Source organism: Anas platyrhynchos, chromosome 3, assembly GCF_047663525.1.
Source record: "Anas platyrhynchos isolate ZD024472 breed Pekin duck chromosome 3, IASCAAS_PekinDuck_T2T, whole genome shotgun sequence".
Classification (NCBI taxonomy): Eukaryota; Metazoa; Chordata; class Aves; order Anseriformes; family Anatidae; genus Anas; species Anas platyrhynchos.
Window position 1 is genome coordinate 18,257,334 of NC_092589.1, and position 20,332 is coordinate 18,277,665.

Below are 20,332 nucleotides of genomic sequence, written 5' to 3' on the forward strand. Positions count from 1 at the left end.
CTGGTGCCAGTGGCATTCAGGATGCTCTGGGGACTCCTCAGCACTCACACTCCCACCCCATTCCCACCCGATAAAGCAGAGTAGTTACTTTTCAGCGACTGTTTTTCCATTGAAATGTTTTTTCATTTTCTACCACACACTGTCTGATGCTAAGGAGATCCAGATTTGTGGCTGCATTCCTAATTCAAATAAGAATCGAGCGTTCCTTTGTTACTGCAGCATTACAAAGGGGCTTAGTTATGGGCTCCAAAAGGAAAGCTCACAGTTCTGTGGACAAAAAGAGATGCAATAGCTACAGGCTGCTGCTCAAGCCTCTTCTTTGGCTACTTATTCTTGACAGATTGGATTCACTTTCTGTAATGGGAGGAGCATATTACAGTGTCAGCAAACCAATCTGGTAGCTTGAGCCCTACATACGGCAGTTTGTTTCACAGAAGGTAAAGTAAATGTGTTTTATCTGGGCTTGTGATCAAAGTTTTAGCGTCTTAGATCACATTCTGTAGATGAGACCCTCAATACCCGAAGGCAGATCCCCAGATGGTACAATATGCACCTCCCCAGCAGTCAGCAGAGAAGCGCAGCACCATAACGTCTGTGCTTACTCCAGAACAGGCCCAGTCCAACAGTTCTTGATGGCCACTGAAAGTGTAGACTGTGATGTGTAAGAAAACGTGTTTGTTATGATCACTTTAAACCCCTTACATTTTCTTTCAAGTCTGTGACAGCAACAGTATGAAAATCTGTGTTCCAAAGCATACCTCTTGTTGCCACAACACAGCACTGCTAATTAAATTTGCTTCACAGCAGTGACAGTGATTCTTCATGGTATTGAATGGTTTAGCACTAGCTTATAATTGTGTTAATTAGAAATAACATCTCTGACCCTCTCTTACCTTCAGCTTAATGCCATAATTTCAGTCAGTATAACAGGTCTGTGCACAAGCATAGCTGTGCTCAGGAGCAGTTGACACACACGGGGAATAAAGCAGGAGAGAGAAGTGAAGGAGACTTACAACTCTGTGGTTTAGCAATCAGTAGGAATTCCATGTGAGGTACCTCTTTATATGTACCAGATGAAGAAATTGGCCTACTGCAGGATATTTACCAAAAAAAAAAAAGAAAACACCAGGAAAAAAAAAAAAAAAAAAAAAAAAAACACCGGGGAAAAAAAAAAAAAAAACATAGGACAAGGCAAAACAATGTCTTGAGTGGGCAACAACTGATTTACTAACATTGCATTTCAGCAGGATGAAAGCTCACTTATATACATCAAAATTTTTCAATACACTGAAACGAGCAAGTAAAAGCAATCCTTTAATAAAGATTTAGATTCACATACAAGTTACATATTATTCTATCTTATTCTTGGTAAACTTCCCTTCTCTGTAGTGTAAAGTTTTAGACTGCCATTTACTGAAGTACCTTCAATGGCCATAACTGGTATTACACACTTCATTCTATCTGCAAAGTGTTTGCTAAACTTTAAGTAGTGGCAATCAAAAGCATTAATATGATAAATTATTAAGATCAAAAACACTCCGATCTGATTACTCCTTAAGGCATAGACTAAAGTAATTAGCCAACTGAGCTTATATTTTAACAAGGAACATTTTTTTCCATTATAAGAATTCCTAACTTCTTGTATTTTTAGTTAGCTGTAAATATTTCATTCAAAGCTGTATGTCTTTGCCAATGTTCATTCAAGAACACTGGAAACAAAGAGCAATTCTTCCATGGTTGGATGAAGGAAAATGGAAGTACATCCTTGTGCAGCAGTACAAGCAGCCCACACAGACAGGCCATAGCTCTGCACTGGGAAAAAACCCTACTCTAATCCATAAAGTTCATATATTTGATAACTCAGGAAGACACTGGATGGACTCTATATTAAGGTTCCTTCGCATCAAGAACGTACGGGGTTAGAAAATGCAGCTGAATGAAAATTAATGGGATGCTCAGTGGCACATCCCCTCCCTGCAAATATTCAAAGCCAGGTTGGATGGGCTTTGAGTAACCTGATCTAGTGGAAGGTGTCCCTGCCCGTGGCCAGGGGGCAGAGTTAGATTGTTCTAATGATACCTGTGCTGCTAAGTTGAAGTTGGTACCACAGGTCATAACCTATGCATTTCTGCAGCATGAACACTTCAGAGCCTGTAAAAATGCTGAAATCTACAGGCATCTATCATGTGGGAAGAGCCACATTTCCTGCATATTCACGGGTCTGAAGTGTAGCTGGACTGATGATATAAGTCAGCTGAACAGGGAAAAAGTTATATGCCAGAACATTGAAACCATTTCTGGATACACAGCTCTTCACTTACCACCCATAACATCCATAAAAAGACAAAAGAAATGCCACACTCAGGCCTTTTAGTTCAGTGTTCCTTCTTAGAGAGTGGACAGCAGCAGGTAAGTCCAATAGAACATGCAGTAAACTCAAAACGTAGTTAAACACATACCTCCTGAAGGAATTATCTCAATGCTATCAGCACAAAGGTTTCCACCGTGATGAACAACGGTTGGTTTTCTTCCCATGTTCTCTCCAACTCTCTCCATTACTTTCCTTCTCAAGGTTTTGGCAGCCTCCCAGGGAGTAGGGAGAACCAAACCATGTCATGCGGTCTTCCTTCAGCAGATGCAGCCAGGAGAGGGGGTTGCCAGACCCCGTGAGAGGAACCTGCCTCTGTAGCAGGATGATCCTGTTCTGATTTAGCCTGGCCTTACCCTTTAACTTGTGATGTTGCCCTACAAGGAACAGGAGCTAGCTAGGAGAAAGCTACAGCTATAAAGGGCTGGGGCCTGGGCCTCAAAACATAGAACTTTTTAGATGTCTGTTTTTAGAGGAAGAAACAAGAAAAAAATGCTCAAGACTGCTGGGAATGCAATTCCCACAGCAGGGTGAGCTATTGTCACAGGCGTGACTTCTACACATTTCTGTAAGCAAAGTTACGTTTAGGGAAGACAAAAAACTCACTGCAAGAAATGTATACGAGATGACATTTTATTATTATGCACAATTTGTATCATTCACAGCCTACTGGTCTGTAGTCATAGAAGGCAGTGGATATGCACAGAACTGAAGTTAAATGACTTCACATTGACAGTGAAAATAAATCACATTCTAATGTTAAATCACACTATTCATTGCATCTCAGCAGACATAGAAGGTACAGAATAAACAATAATAGTTCTCATATATTGAGCTGAAGGGTCTTCTGCCCCCATTTTCTGACTTGCATATAAAGTGTCTGCCTTTAAGCTGAAGCCAAAAAAACAATACACACAAAAAAATCACACTTGCACAAATATAAAGCTTTTTTTTTTTGAACTCAGTCTTTGAAAACAAGTATCATCACTTGCAATTGTGTAGTTTTATATTTCAAGTCATACTTCAGCTCTTATTTAAAAAAAAAGAAATTTACTTTTAAATACAGTCATTTAGTATTCCATGACTTTCTTGAATTGCTAACCCAGTCAATGTTCTAGCCTTTACAGCTATTCACTCCAACAATGCTTCTTTAGTGGAAAAGTAATGAAATAATCAGAAAACAGCAGAGACAAATGAGCAGGTAACAATACAGTGTTTTAATTTGCATGTATTGAACACTTATTTTACATATTTTTGCAAATTCAGTCTATTTTTTAATAACAAAATAGGAAGTCCAGTTGTTTCACAGATGGTTAGTAAGGGAATAAGGCCGCAGTTCTGAAGTACATACTTCAGTGAGGTTTCACCATTCTGCATCTCCAATGGCTTTTGCAAAAACATAGTCCTTACCCTCAAAGGACATCACTCCATCTTTTAAGTAGAACTTCCATTTGTTCTTACTTCGATGTATCTGATGGAAGAAAATTAAATCAATCCCCCATGTCCCCCCCAAAAAAAAAAATTAGACCATAATAAAAAAAGAGCTTTTAAGCATAACTTGGTTTTCCTTTAAAATTCTGATAACTCAAAATACGCAAGACACTTTCTCTGAACACAGCACAAATATTCAATAGAGGCAGTGGATTTCAGTTGTATATACCAGAATCTTTGCCCTCTCAAAGGAACAACTTCCTGACTCTTACTCACCATATTCGAGTTTTCCATCTCCCTTTAAAAACACTAATTACGTAAAATATCCCTCTTACACCCTCACCCACATCCCCCGCAAAGCAAAAGTAGCTGTGTGGAACCTTGTGCTGGCTGAAAAACAAGATAATAATGGAGCAATTTCATTACTGTACCACTCCCAAAATACACTGCACCCTGCAAATATGTATGGTTTAACTGAAATACAGTTGTTTCCTTTTCCCAGATGTATGGCAAAGCAATACTGCATACACAGGCATGTAAGGATAAGGATAAAAACATGAAAATATTGTTCAAAAGCAAATACTACCATACAAAACAGTGAGAAAGAATGTGCACATTATTTCTTATTAAAGTCCTGCAAAACAATCTATACTACAGAAAGTTTAATACTAAAAGAAGGAATTTTAACCATCTCTAACAATTCCTTGGATTTTAAGCATCAGCCTATCTCCAGATTCAGAAAATAAGGGGAAAAGAATTTAAAAAAATAAATAAATTGTTTTGCCTTTGGCATTCTTTTATAGATAACTATATAATTTAACAGGTAACTATTTCCATCTACTTTCTACTAGACCTACTTGTCTTTATTAAATCTATATAGAAAGGGGAAGTTATCAACATTTCCCCCAACTTCTAACTGCCAATTTTTAGTGACATCTGATATTAAAATTTCCTTTAGACATGTATAGAATTGAACTTACTAGTTTTAAAAAGAATTTTTTTTCAACTCATTACAGACAAAACTCGTTATAGATAGCAACATCTACTACCTGTAGCATCCATAACATCAAACTAAGTTACAATGCTTCAAAATTTTGTGCAACTTTTCAACACAGTACACACTGTGGCTCAATTTCAGATGCATTTTCCACACACATCCCTGCAGCTACATTTTCCAAAATAACAAGCTTCAGAAACATTCAATCTGTTACACTTGAGTAAAGACAATTTTCTCAGCAGCCCACTGTTTCCTAAAGCGCAGACCCCTTTAAGGCAGACCTAGCTGAACACACAAAAAAATTATCACTAGTCTCTTCTGAAAGCATAAAAGCAAAGTCACTTTTTTTTTTTAGAAACTTAGACGTATTTTTCCACATCTGCTTCCAAAATAAGATGGGCACTTTGTTTTGTCAACTTTTAAGCTAATAACATGCAAGTGTCCAAAACATACCTAGTACTTAACTTGATCTCCAAGAATTCAAAATAAAGTTAAAATTTAAACATTAAAATAAAGCAGGACAAAACGGCCCTTAGTGACTGGCTTTTCAGGTAACAGGATTCTGGTAGTAAGTCTTCCAGAAAGCACTTCAAAGACAAAAGATAGGGAATAGGAAAAGGTGTGTGTGTGTGTGTGTACTGTTTCAAAAGTCTTAATTCATGGCCAAAGATGCACATATACATCCAAGAAGCTGTTCCCATAACTTAAAAAAAATGAAGGAAATGCATAAGCTTTTGCAGCTTTACAAGTCTTAATTTTGAAAGCTTTGGTCCCTTTCTCTTTATGAACACTTTAATTGTCCTCATTTCAGAAAATAACATAAAGGTCTTCAGAGGACTGTCAGCTAAACACATTTAAACGCTCAATTATTACAGCATTAGTTTTTCTTTAGAAGACACTGACAGCAGTCCAGATATGGATTTACTGAAGATGCTATTTATAATGATTAAGGGACGAAGATAAAACTACTTACTGTACCTTGTCATACTGACAAACTATCACGTTATCTGTGTCAAACAAGTCTGGAACATCCTGTTCACTGACATCATCATCAGAATTTAATGGGTCCTAGAGTTTAAAAATGCATTTAAGAAGTATTTTATACATTCTTGCAAAAATAGTGTTGAATAACTTGACCTTAAACACAACCAGAACAATAAGAGGTTAACACACAAGAAATTAAGACTTAGAAACTATGGTCCACAAAGCTCACTTAGAAGCATCTTTACATGCTTATGTTCTCAAAAACATTCCCCAAAACCAAAAACAAACCACCAAAAAAGAAAAAAAAAAGGTCAAAATAAAGCAGAACTGCTAAATGCCAAAGCTGACCCTAGTAACTAGAATGCTCACCAACTGTCCAGACTCCATAAGTTAATTCTCTTGTGAGCATCAAGGACACAAAATTTCATGTTTTAAATTTAAAAAAAAAAAAAAAAAAAAAAAAAAAAAAGAAAAAAAAGAAGTGCTACACTTCCACCGTGCTGTTCTCTGTCTTAATCCCCTGTGGTTCTTCATAAGGAATAGTACAACTTGATTTGTATCAGGATCTTACTTAAAAGAACTCAATTCCACTGAGGTCAGGGTTTCACCACAGAACTTTAATGCTGGTGATTAAGTATTTTAAGTGATCCAATAAACAAATGATCTCATTCATTTGTTCATGCTCCTCATAATGAGCCCTCTAATAATTCCTCAGTGGCATCTCCTCTTGAGAGAGATATGTAACCTAACTACGCTCTCAGCATTAAACTTAGCAGGGGTTGTTCTGGGTCCAACAATTCAGTATTCAGGGTAGATAACATTATTGTAACGTGCTTCACAAGGTTTGAAAGTAAATTACCTCCTCAACAATATCTATTTGGGGCTCTTCATTATCACAGCTACTGCTGCTAGAATCCATGTTTGAAATACTGTCACCTTCTTCATCCTCATCCTCCAGAACTTTTAGATCCTCTGATTCAATAATACCAATGAATTCACTCTCGTCTGTGTCTTTTGTGTGTGACATTTCTTCCTTGGGAGAAGCATCACCGGTTCCGTCTAGCTGAATTATGCCTTCGATGTCACTGCAGATACCCTTCTCTGATCGTAAATTAGATTCCACCTGCTCAGTAGGTTCCAGCTGACAACAATAAAAAAGACCAGAGATGGCTTGTGAAGTAACCCCACATAGCTTTCATTGTTCAGTACAAAGCCTGAGATTTTTGTTTAATAAAGCAACAAGATTCATGGCACTTCAGTGGGAGTTTCAAATCCTGGACTACTTGTAAACCCTGAGTATGTTTGAAAAATCTTGTTCTTACACCTACCTTAAATGGAATCCACGTCAAATATTCATTCCCTCAGTAATACAGAAATACATTCTCTTACACTTCTCTTTAAACACTATTGTACTTGACTTCTTTAGAAAAAGATGTTCAAACTGGCCTCTAGAATTTCTATTTTAAAGAAAATTCCAATAACTTGAAAACTATTTCTTATTTTTGAAGTAAAAACAAGATGAATCCATTTATTTCCCTCAAATCGAAGTGTTCTGTTTAAATACCATATAAAAAATGAGAATAAATACCTCACTACTTCAAGGTACCGTTCATAAAAGCACCAGAATTCCAAAACAGAGAGATGACAGGAACATGAAAGAGCCCTAAGCTTTCAGTGATCTTAGGTTTCTCATTAAATCTTTATTGGAGCGCTACATTCACATCCACATACACTTTCTAATTCAAGGAAGTTAACACTTTGTTATGATCTTCCATTCTTCCTACAGTCTACATCATCCTGCCCAAGTGTAGATGAGCAACATAAGATGCTTTCTATTTACAGTCATTTTCCATTACTGTTATTAAATTTGTATTTACTAAATTTGCCTCGATATCATATAAGCACTACAATTCAAAGGCAGCACACCAGCCTCAAGTTGTATTTGCAAATGATTTCTGGAACATAGATTTGATGAAGTCAGAGCGGAGGCTTGATCAATAAAATCATTTTTAAGTTTTCCACAAACCTCTATCTGAATTCTCGCTTGTCAGGACTTTCTTCCCAAGGAAATGTATTTCTTACCAGCAGATTTTCACTTATGGAATCTGACTTTTCATACTCAGTATGGGCTCTCAATATAAGTTAATTGCTCTTCACATGTTATGAGTTAAAATTAATCCCTGTTGACAATCCATAAGCAATTTTACAACTGGCCAGTATCCACACGCAGATTCAGCATCAAAATGACATGGTAGTTCTCAAAGCATCATTCATGCTTGCTCAGAGGCAGAAACCAATTATCTCAAAAAATAGCCTATAAATCTGTGAACGCACTATATCTATCCCACACACCTACAGTGTTTTTCAGATTGACGTTGTATTCAATCCAAATATTTCAACAACACTTGCAACCAAAACTTTAAATACAAAAAATAAGCAGTCAGCTAATTGCTCTTCAAAACAAGCTCAAGAGTGAACTTTAAAATGAGGATTTTTATCATCATTCATAGGTACTACTTACAAACATCTTTGATCACGTCTCTTACAAAACCTGTTCTTCAAACAACCATCTACAACAGCTGTATTTTCACCGGATGAGAAATGAAAAAGGTCCTACCTTGTCCGTGGGAGCAACGGTGTCCTCATCTTTCAAAACAGTGTTATCATCCAAACTTTTGCCCATCATGATCATCTCAATGATATCATCAGACACCTGCTGTTGTAGTGATTCCTGAGGCTCAGTTTCTAACTGCCCCTCCACATCCAGCAGCAAACTGCTAGAGTTGTTTGCCTCAACAAAGTCAGAAGGAGAAAACACTTCAGAGGATTCTGAATTAAACACAGGTGTATGAAGGCTGCCATGCTGGGATTTCTCTGTAGACTCCGCATGCTGATTCTGCACTGCATTGGGTGCAATTTGCTGCTGGCTCTCTGTAGGCTGCTGAACCAACGCAGTACTAGTAGAGTTCTCCAAGTGTTTATTTTCTGCGGCACTTGGTTGAACTGCCACAGTCTGTTGGACAGCAGTCTTCTGAGTTTGCAACACATCTGCAGTTGCCTGGACAGAAGGTACGTTCACTGGTGCAACACTGGCCCCACTGGTGTGCAGAATTGAACGCTGTCCAACCGACTGAAATATTTGCTGAATAGGAAGTTGCAGAATATTCGCTTCTCGGCCCTGTGTAACCATAACAGGAACGTTTACCTTATAAAGCTGCCCTACAAAGAGAAGGATGAAAAGCTGCTTCAGCTACAGATCCATCTAGGCCAGCGTCCCATTATCAGTAACAGCCAAGAGGAAATAATCAGGCAAACTACAAAGAAAAAGGATGTGTACAAAGGAGTACTTTCCCCAAGCACACTTTCAGACATTTAGGAGTAAAAAAAAAACTTGCTTTAAATTTGTTAACGTGTCATTTCAGAAACAAAGGAGTACAAGATGAAACAGTAAACTGTTGCCCATCTCCATGGACAGATCATTATTTTAAGGGCATCCCCACTAAAATACCGATACAGTCCTAAACGTAAGACTCATAGTTTATCTGTCTTCTCCTTGCATAAAGAGGACTCCAAATACTGAATCCTTAATTATCATCATCAGTATTAGAATTAAGATGCCAGAGCTAGTTTGCCAAATTAATTTTTCTTTTCTCCACACATTTGCTTACACATACAGTCATTGGTATCAGCCTACAGCATTCAAAACCTTAGAAGCTATACCTGAAACAGACATATAGGACATTACTGCTTAAAAAAGAACAGCTGTTTAAGGAGAAAATCAATCTATGACTGAAGTAAGCCATCCATTCATCAAACTCCAACCAATACAAGCAAGTTTTTGTACCACCAATTTCATCAGCAAAAAAGGGTGAGCAAAAAGGATGATGGGTGGTTACATTTTATTCATATCTAAAATAAATTAGATTCTGAAGCACCAGAATGTCTTTGTCAGTTTAACACATGAAAGACTACCCCTCATACAAGGCAAGGGGATATGTATGCCTGGAAACACATTTGCCAGCAGCTGTAAAACAAAAAAATGGCATCACCTAGCAGCCCACATTAACTAATGCTGCGAGTATACACAAGTGACACACCAACTAATCAATGTAATTACTTCCTCCATGCAGTAATTACACACTAAAAAGGAAGAGGATAAGTGGCTCCACCCACCTATACTTCACATTTGTTTTATCTACTGCGCTTAGAACCATCTTTCAATATTCACATACAGTCAATGAATGCCCTGTAACGTTTTACGTCTCCTCTTTAATCTTACCAGATGTAGTCTGTAGTGTCATTCCAGCTGGTACGTGTATAGGATAAGCAATACCCGAAGGGAGAGCAAGAGTCGCACCTGGTCGTGAAGCACCCTAGATACACAAGAACTTTGTTAAGTAGCAGTGCATACCTTATTCTATCAGGGCCCTAAATGTCACATTTAACACACCCTGAAAGAGGCCCCTTTGCAATCATCTCTACTGAAGAGTTGCTTTAGACTTTTTATACATAGGCAGATAAAGAGTATTTTGTAATTGCAAGCACAATGATTGGCCTCAAGTGCTTTATGTTTTCCAGCCATCACATCCTCTTTTTCATTAAGAACTTTCCTGTAGCCCCTCAAAGAACACACCATCCAAAACAATACTCTTCCACTCAAAACTACTTTTACCTAAGCTTATGCATTAAGTACAGACTCCTTGCCTACGAAGACACTTCACATCATTCTCTTTTTCTCCCAGAAAGAAAACCATTGAATATAAGATGCCCTTTCAAACTACCTGTTCCTAGGAAACCCAAATTTAAAGTCAGGGAACTTGCATGTTACACAGATACCTTCCCAATATTATATTTCAGCTTGGCAAGGTAGTTGGCTAGAGGCTCAGGAGGCACTCAACAAGTTCATCAGGCTCTTATAGTACATCCTTCTCCCCCACACCCAACTACACTATGCCAACAGTTCAGAACCTATCACTCCAAAAACACTCACTTTCATCTGGATGATTTCTATGCTTCACAGATAACACTACTTCCAACTTCATTAGTGCTGGCATTTCCCAACCACACATTATTTTAACATCCAGTAATAAAAATAAAAAAAAGTTATAAAAATGATGTCTACATGTACATTTCCACTTCTTCCAACCTCTGGGCTAAGTTCATCCAGCCACATTTTCCAACACTCTTCTGCCTGCACTGCTTGCGAAACCAACTGCCTTTTTTTTTTTTCCTCCACTGCTCACACAGCAGCAGAGTTTGAGCACTCCTTCTGCAGACTCTTACCTTTTGTATGGTTTTCATCAAAGAAAAAAAAAAAAAAAAAAACAATCAAACACACTGAGTTTCCTCAGCTGTGGATATTCCCTCAGCAGATTCCTGGTCCCCTGCCTACTATACCATGTTCTACAGATATAATTGTCATGAGAAATGCTAACTTTTTCAGTCACTAAATGTTGTTCTAAAGCACCCATACACCAAAAAGAAAAAAAATAAATACAGAAAATAAACCCTTAATATGTGCATCCATCCCCTCAAGCCTGTGAAAAACTGACAAACTTAATCATTTTAAAATTCAGAATAATCAAAATAAGAATTCGCTGCAGCTACCTACCAGGCCTGCTGCCGTGAAATGCTGTAAACCTCTGCCAGCTGGGATGACTAAGGAAGCAATTTAAAAAAAATTACAAAAACATGTGCATCTCAGAAACAGTTGATCATTCAGTAATTCACAGCATGCAGTCCTGAAACTAAAGCAATCTTAACTTCAGCTCAGACTCATTAGATCAACAATAAGTAAGCACACCCAGATAAGGCTACTGAATATACTTCCTTTCAAGTTGCTTCAACGCTTATGCTGTACTCAGGGCAGGGGTTATACCCTGAATTTATAAAACTCGCATTCTGTTAAAAGTTGGTCTTGGAGTTTTTGTTGTTTAAAATATTAAGCAGATCAAATAGATAAATAAGTAGTACTGTAAAATCTAAGCACACCATTTCTATTTATTAATATGACTACAAACACACGTTGATGAGGCAGTGCATTTTACAAGAGGAAGATGTTTAAGTGGTTTCCCACTCTAGCACAAATCCAATGGTGATAATAGCAGGAAATGTAGGATGGGTTTTCAAAAGCATTACATACTTCATTGAGGGAAGACAAACCAAAGAGAAAGCTTCTGCAAGCTTCAAGACAGGAAGAATTTAGGTAGCCCTAACACTACTTCAAAAACCTAGACCATAGGACAATTCAAATCCTATTAGAAACAAAAATAAGAAGTCAGGTGGCTTTAACAGAGTCTGATGTGCCTTAGCATCAGCTGCCCTTCCAAACGTTAGGAATAACAAGGGAAATAAAGTTCATTAAATATAAAGCTTCCAATAGCAAACAAGCCCCAGAATAAATCTCCTTTAATTGCACAGAATAAATAAAGTATCTGTCTTCCAAAAACAGTCCAAATATGAAGACTGTAAAAATAGTAAGTAGATGAAAAGTACCTGTCCAACCTTGAAATGTTCTCCATGGGCACTGTGACACAGATTTTCATTAAATCACCACATAACATTATTTTTTTTTCTTCATGGGGAAGTTCCTTATGTGCTTCACACTCAGAGAAGCCTCAGCTGAGCGTTATGTTCTATCATAACGTTAGCACAGTGGTCAGCTGGACTCAACTGAGAAGAGTATGTCCTGATGTATAAGCCTGTATGAAAGTCAAATATTTCTGCACACTGTGAATACTGCTTTTAGGAGTACTGAAAGACAGACCGAAAAATCTTCCCAACACTCACACTCTTCTGTTTGAGCAAGGGCTTGAATTTTAAGAAAAGCTGAACCAGGTTCACCTCTACCATGACAGAAGAGCTCCAAAGCTCAAACACGCCATGTAACCCTCAGCACACATCATGCCATGTGCGTGAAGTGAAAACTTAACACTTTTGATGAATTTGCAACTGAAGGGTTACTCTTCTGGACTACAGACAAGACTAAAATTCTCTTCATGTTTTCCTGCTGGAAATAAATGGCAGATCAAATGCATTTAGACATACCTGCATTAGTTTATCATAGTTTAATTTGTCCTTTACTGGTCAAATTTTGCTTTCAGATACGTACTGTTCCCCATCATGCTAGATATATACACATGCATTGCAAACCAAGATCATTCCAGCAACTTCAGGTCTTCCAAAACTTTCTTGAAACACTGAGCTATTCTTAAACTGCATTTGCAACATCTGACCTGATGAAGCCTGCAAAACACGATGAAAAGTGTGTGGCAACTGCAAGGTGAACTGTGAAGAATGCTGGCTATGTCTGAAGAAGCCTTCTGTTGCTTTAGACTGCATCACCTTGGTTTCCCAAAGCTGCAGAGAGAGTATTAAGATCAGCAGACATCAACTTTAAAAATCAAACCACATATAACATGATAATCAAGTATTCCTAGCTCATCCACAGGTAAATTGGTTCTATCCAATAAGCATGGCTACACTCACTACAAGACATCCAGCAGCCAATACAAAATTCACAGAATACTTGTAATTCTAAGTTAGGGCTAAAGATTACATGTTTTAGATGGCCAAGAAACAGACAAGTATGCCACCTCCAAAGATAAATATGTATGCATACACATTTTATTAATGCAATGGAAACCAACAAACCTGCTTCAAGTCTTTCAAAACCTGTTCATCTACACCCTCTTCAGTAAAGAGTTCCCGAACACCTTCAATCACATCTTCAATAATGGACTTGTAGAGTTTAAGCTATATGTAAATTTAGAAAATTAAACATTTTCAAGTTAAGATGAATATTAAGGCATTTTAAACGATAACATGCAAGTCTAATGTGGCTGCATAAACTACTATTACAAACTGAACAACGCAGACCAAGCTGTGTAATACACTAAATACTATCAAATGCAAAGGTCTGCAAGTCTACCAGATACACAAGTCCAGTCATTCCCTTAAATCTGTAGAACTAATAAGACATTCCTGGAAAAAAATACTGGATTTAAGCCCAAATTAATGGCTTCTGTGGGCTACAGAAATGCTTAAGAAATCCTAGAAATGTTAGAAAAAGCAATTGCCGTGGTGTATTTTGAAACCTAGTATGTTTGGAGTGCCAGTTTAAAATTGACATTTACTGCTCAGTATCATTCTAGAACCCAGCATCATAACCTCTATCTTGAGGAGAAACTAATAGTACAAGCTACAAAAAATGAGATGTGCCAGTTTTATCAGAAGCATAACATAAGCAACCTGAAAAAAAAAAAAAAATCCCCTTGTGACAATAGTCTGATGCTGTACAGTAGTTTAGCTGTGGAAATTGTAATCCTACATAATATATGCATGTATATCACTCATCTTATATTACAACAGGACTCTAACACAACATTTTATTAGTTCATCCATGTAAGTGGATCCTAGTTCTCCACTCAGATCCAGGCAACAGATACAACCCCACACCAGCTTCAAGATTTACCCACTCATATCAAAAAGGAGGATAACAAGCTTTTAGCAATATAAGGCTTACTAACCATGACTATCATCACCACCAGAACAGCCTACTAATAAAAGGTGAAAGCTGAAGTTTATTAGGAAACCTTGGAAGCTAGGACACCAGGATTTTAACTTCCATTTTTCTAATTTAACAACAAATAAACGTTTTACTGCTGTACAGTTGTTCTACACTGCAGGCAATAACCATCCTTTTCAAAGTTATTAAGTAGTAGCACATTATGCTTTTTGTGAAAAGCAATCAGCACAATTTTAGCTACTCTAAAATGACCTTAAGTTTGACTTCTCATGGGAGCTTAGAGATCTCCAGGAGCTTCCCCTGCCCACTTCAGGGCTCATGAACAGGGGGAAAAAAGGAGATTTGTCCCACTACAAAAAGATGCTGACTAGCCTGTATGTCAAAGGCTTGGCCTTCACTGTAAATGCAAAAGAGCAGAACTTAAACCACTTTGCTTTCAACAGGCCTATTCCTCTCCTCAAGATGCCCAAGGAGCTTTGCATTAAGCACATCCATATAGCAAGGACAAGCATTCATTACACTATATACTCTAGTTAAAAACTCTACAAAACCACTGTAAAATCCAAATTAGCAAAGAACAGAGACAGAAGCACGGGCCCCGGGGGCAGCCTCTCCTCTCCCCCGGCCGGGAGCAGCCATTGCCCCGGCCCCTGCCCAGCCTCGTCCCGTTCCCCTGCTCGGAGCCGGCCCCGGCCCCCGCCGCGAGCCCTCACCACGGGGCTGCCGTGAGCCATGGCGGCAGATGCCCGCGGCCCGCCCGCACGCCTTAAGGCGCCGTTGCCATGGCGGCACAGCCCGGGGGCGGCGGGCCCGGGCCGGAGGCGGGCCGCGGGGTTGGGGGCCTTGGGGTAAAATTGCAGCTCTGGGAGGCTGTGCCACATGATGGTCGTCTATCAGGCCTCTTGGAAGGGTGGGTGCGGAGGGTTCTGTGGGTTGATGTTGACTCATTATGACTCATGGAATCATTAAGGTTGGAAGAGACCTACAAGATACCTGGTCCAGCCATCATCATCCTACTACCAATATCACCCATTAAACCATGTCTGTAGGCACCGTGTCCAACCTTTCCTTAAACACTCCCAGGGACGGTGACACCACCACCTCCCTGGGCAACCTGTTCCAATGCCTGACTGCGCTTTCTGAGAAGAAATGTCTCCTAATTTCCAACCTGAACCTTCTCTGGTGCAACTTGAGGCCATTCCCTCTAGTCCTATCACTGGTTATCTGTGAGAAGAGGCTGAGCCCCAGCTCCCCACACCTTCCTTTCAGGTAGTTGCAGAGAGCAATGAGGTCTCCCCTGAGCCTCTTCTCCAGACCAAACACACCCAGCTCCCTCAGCCGCTCCTCACAGGCCTTGTGCTCCAGACCCTTCACCAGCTTTGTAGCTCTTCTCTGGACACGCTCCTGGGCCTCGATGCCCTTCTTGTAGTGAGGGGCCCAAAGCTGAACATAGTACTCAAGGTGTAGCCTCACCAGAGTAGAATACAAGGGTTGCTTCACTTACCTAAAAAAAAAAAATTTAAATAAAAATAAATAAATAAATAAATTGTGTTTTGCTAATGTGTTGAGAAGGAAAAATAAATGAATCCCTGATACAATTATTAATACAGAGGAAAAGTCAAGAGTCAAACTTTTTTTTTTTTTTAATTGAAGATGAAGTTGTTGGAAGGTTATCGTGCTATGGAACCTGTGAAAAATCATTTGGAAAATTTTAAACCTCTTGTTTCTATCCCATTTAAAACTGGTCTCCTTACACTTGACCTTGTACTGCCAGTGTAACTCCCAGCCCACTGCATTGCCCAGCCATAGGGCCTCAGCAGGGCCTTGTGAATGACAAACATTCACCTGGAAGCACAGCACAAGTCCAAATGGGCCACAAACCCGTCAAAAAACAGTGACCTTGATGATCCAGGCAGGCAGGTTAATTCCCCCTGAAACATACATAACACTTTTGGATTATTTTTTTTGAAATAATTAGTAAGTTTCCACAAAATTCTTCAACTGGAAATTTCCCTTTTTCAGAAAGTACAGATCCTGTGGGCAATATTCAGATTGTATAATATTGGTGGTCTCTGAGTAATGTGCAACTAAGAGCTCTAAAGGAACTATATGTCTGGTAGGAACTTGGTGATCTCAAGAGAAAAGGTGATGTGGACCAATAGCTAAAGCACCAACACAAAAGCACCCAAGAGCCTAAGGCTTTTGTGTAAACCCTCTTTGGTGGCCTAAAGCAGGTCACCTTGCTGCTCTGTCTCCATTTCCTTGCCTGCAAAAAGTGATGCTATTGTAAGATTGCTCCATAGCCTGATGAAACATGTTATAGAAAAGCTACAAACTTATTATTCAGAGCACAAACCGGAAAAGAAAATGTATTAAAAACTCCATGATTGCCCCTGCTCCCATTGTGCTCCTTTTTTCCTCCTTGTGCCTGAAACGCACCGTGAATGGCCACACTGGGACACAGCTGAGTATTGGTTACAAAACCCAGGTTTCTTCTTTCAGTTCCAGAGGACGAAGAGGGATCATCCCCTGTGCAAAGCACAGGGCAACTGAGGCACCCAGTTTGGACCCTGAGCACTAGCACAACCTGAAAGCAGCCTGAAACCTCAGGTTTTGTACATGGAGGAAAAGTGACTTTGTCCTGCGAACAGAAAGGAAGGGAACTACAGTTGCCCCTGTAATGCAAAAATATACCTAGGAAAGCTGCTTGGAAAAGCATATTACCTTGCTGTAAAACTGGGAAGTCATTCTTACCTCATAAACAGGGAGATAGCTGAAGCTTCCAGTTAAGTAGCAGCAATCTGGTACAACTACACAAATTATTGCTTACATTTGCAGCAATCTGCTCATATGTTAATACAGAGATTTACCAATTTAGCAGTTACTCATCTGGAAAAATGTTCTTTATTATCATATATGTAGGAGAATATATATTCTGGCCTTTATATGCCTTCCATCTATACATCAGTGTTCTCCTGATTCTGAGAACCTAGAAGTATCTTTCTTTCTTTTTCCTTTTTCTATTTTTAGGTTGCTATGTAGATACAGTGCTGTCTGACTTGTGAAGAGAAGACTTACCCTTTAAGCATTAGATTTTAAGGCTAGCTTACACAACCAGAAGAATGAAAAGATTTTAATGAAAATACTGACAGACCCTTAATTTTATAGCTAGACTAACACCTACAACTACAGGGGAAAAAAAAAAAAAAAAAAAGCAACATCCATAATCATATTGTAAGTTGTATTTTTACAAGTGAGACAAAGAACAAATGCAATTTGCTATTGAAGTAATTTTGCTCAGCAACAAAAATATTTAATGACACTGTCTAGATCATGAATTAAGTGACAATTACATATTCATCTGTTCTGTGTGCCCTGCATCACCACAAGAAAAAGGCAAGCCATGCTGCTTTGCTCACAGAGTAATTTAAATAACAGTATGTGTTTTTAAAGTGCATCATTCATCTGAAACTATCTGGGATAGTGCATAACAGGATATTCATCTGATCAGTCCTGTCGTGTTTAAAGAAATAGCAGGGAGAACTTGCAGCCTTTAGGATCTCACTGGGCACTGCAGGTTGCAGATGGTGATCCTGCAGCTGGCTGCAACTTATTCATGAGACAGATAAGCCTGATACATAGCCATCTATCTGCCAGCATACTGTCCAGCAATTTTTGGAAAGGTAGAAAAATGCAAAAAAAAACATACATAAATGAGTTTCCTGCTATCTATGACCCCTCATTTATCAGGGAGTAACAAAGTTCCTTGACATTGGAACAATTTGTACAGCTAACTTCAAAAAGAGAGGGAGTTTGTGGAGCTTGATACCAAAGGACTTCTCAGCTATCTCAGATAGAGGTCAGGTTACTTTGGGTATATCAGCATGGACATTTACAGCAAATGAGCTTCATCCTGCACTTCAGTTTGACTGTGTCTCTGTATTTGTATGTACCCAAGACATCCCACCAGTGCAAGGCACCGTGGCCATACCCTGTGTGTTGTAAATCGTAACCTTAATATTGTTGCTGAATACCAAAGCACAACTATCGTTTAGGAGAAAGTAAAAACCGGAGATGGGAATACAGCTTTCCAAGATGCACAGGAAGGTTGCACTTTTGCTAACCAAGGCACTTAGGCTTTTATCTGAGGTCTGGCAGCAACTTTATATAATTTCTTTTAGAAATTACTAAAGAAGGTGTCTTTTCACTCAGTATGTCAATTGAACAAGCATAAAAAAGCCTGGTTACTTACATCTTGAAATTAAATTTCCTCTGAAAAACAAAAAATATAAAAAATCTGTTAATAGCAATACTTAATACCTTTGACGTTGGTGATCTTAACATAGGATCAGTGTCCTGCAATATAAAGTGCAAACCTATCGTGATTTTCATGCTTACAGATTTTGTTAGCATTTAACCGCACTTTTAAGAGAAGAAACACGCTGTCTTCATGAAGCTCGCAAATGGCAGTCAGGAACAGCATCCAGGTTCCATCCGTCTCACTTCAGCTTCTAATCTAGGTCTCCCCATTGCAGTTTCTTTAACAGCTCACAAATGTTTTAGAAGTCAGGCTATCAAAAACATTAGTATGCTGTTCAGACGCTCTTGATTTTTCAGGGTTTTGTCAGCATTTGGGGTAGTGCTGCTTAAGGGCACCTCAAGCATTCATTTACTGGACAGGTTTTAATTTGTAATTATTTATACTCCTCTTGGTACATGATGTCTGGAGAAGATTTATTTTCGGATGATGAACCTTTATTAATCATTTAAAAAAAAATACAACTTTAAAATGCATTACCTCTAGAAACACTCCTCAGCAAACTCAGATGCTTGGTAGTGAATGCCCTCTCCTGTTAAAATCTAGTATTGCTGCTGTAGAGGAACATAACCACAGGTCTATACAATTCTTTCTTAAGGCATTATTTTACAACTACCATCTTGCCCTTCTTTCCAAGTAAATTTAATCACTCTTAGAAGGAAGTGGTTGCAGTCCCCATGCAAATGCCTCAACATGGTCAGACCTGTAATTTCATTTAAAAGCTATTCCCTGTAACACACTGCCTTTGTGTTCAGCTGTTGATTCTTATATATATGGCACTGTGGTATCATAACCAGTTTTATAAACAGAGTGATTTAGTTATAAGCTCCATAATTTCTTTTGGAGTTCTCAGACAGATAACACTGAGACATGTTCAACAAATGGACCTCTCCCATTTATCACATGGGACTCTTGTTTCCTCATATGCCTCTCCTTTTTACCTGATTTAAGCCACTTCATCAGAGGAATTGTAGAAAAAGCTCTCCCTTAGTTCAATTTAATGACAAACTTTCATAACACAGGGGAGCTTAACAAGGGCTCTGACCTGTACAAACTGCTGGATAAAAAAGGCACCACCAATGGATTGAATACACTGAATAGTTCTGTACAGCTCTGCTCCTTGATACGCCCAGAGATTTTTGTAGCATGATTAAGCCTAATTTAGGATGAAATAAACCTTGCCTCTCCTAAATATTCAATCTCTTTCCTCTGTCCCCAAATCAAAGCTCCAGTCCTGCTCCTGGGCTCCCCAGCTCCACTCTCCTTTGCCTTAGAGATGAGCAGGATGGAGGCACTACCTACACACGCGCTCAGAACCACACGGAGTCGGGGGCAGTGGGAGGCTGTAGGTGGAGGTGCCTGGAACATTATTTCTCCTTATCTGAATCGGCTGCTGGGAGTTTTAGAGTTGAACAGATGGTTCCTCAACAATTTTAATCCAGCAGTTACACAGATGATTGCTGAAATCCAGCAGCTTGAGTGTGATGTTCAACGTTCAGTAAGGGAAGAGCAGCATGTTTTGCTCAATCCCAATTTGCTATGTCTAACTTTGCATTGAATAATTTGGAGAGGGGTAAGTCCAAGCAACCAGAGAAGCCCCTTTTTACCGACAGCATTTTTTTTTTTTTTTTACAACACCTACTTTGCTACTGTTAAAATCAGTCAGGCACATGAATTAGAAACAGGTGGATCAAGCACAGAGTGGAA

At 38.9% G+C, this 20,332-nt stretch overlaps 1 protein-coding gene across 4 annotated transcripts; it reads right to left on the minus strand.

Moving 5' to 3' along the window:
- Positions 1–3,562: 3,562 nt before the first annotated feature.
- On the minus strand, positions 3,563–15,588 carry GTF2A1L (general transcription factor IIA subunit 1 like). Of its 4 annotated transcripts, XM_027453604.3 has the most exons (10): positions 15,021–15,231; positions 14,309–14,335; positions 13,434–13,535; positions 13,016–13,139; positions 11,392–11,438; positions 10,060–10,153; positions 8,398–8,999; positions 6,640–6,921; positions 5,775–5,864; positions 3,563–3,839 (listed from the first exon to the last, which is right to left on the minus strand). In XM_027453604.3, exons 1-10 carry the CDS (start codon positions 15,186–15,188, stop codon positions 3,732–3,734), a joined length of 1,644 nt encoding a protein of 547 aa, XP_027309405.3. In that variant the 5' UTR covers positions 15,189–15,231; the 3' UTR covers positions 3,563–3,731. The 4 variants fall into 4 exon arrangements, with proteins under 4 accessions (XP_027309405.3, XP_071891546.1, XP_027309406.3 ...); XM_072035445.1 differs by lacking the exons at positions 14,309–14,335; positions 15,021–15,231 and adding an exon at positions 15,476–15,588; XM_027453605.3 differs by lacking the exon at positions 14,309–14,335 and having other exon boundaries at positions 15,021–15,230.
- Positions 15,589–20,332: the final 4,744 nt, after the last annotated feature.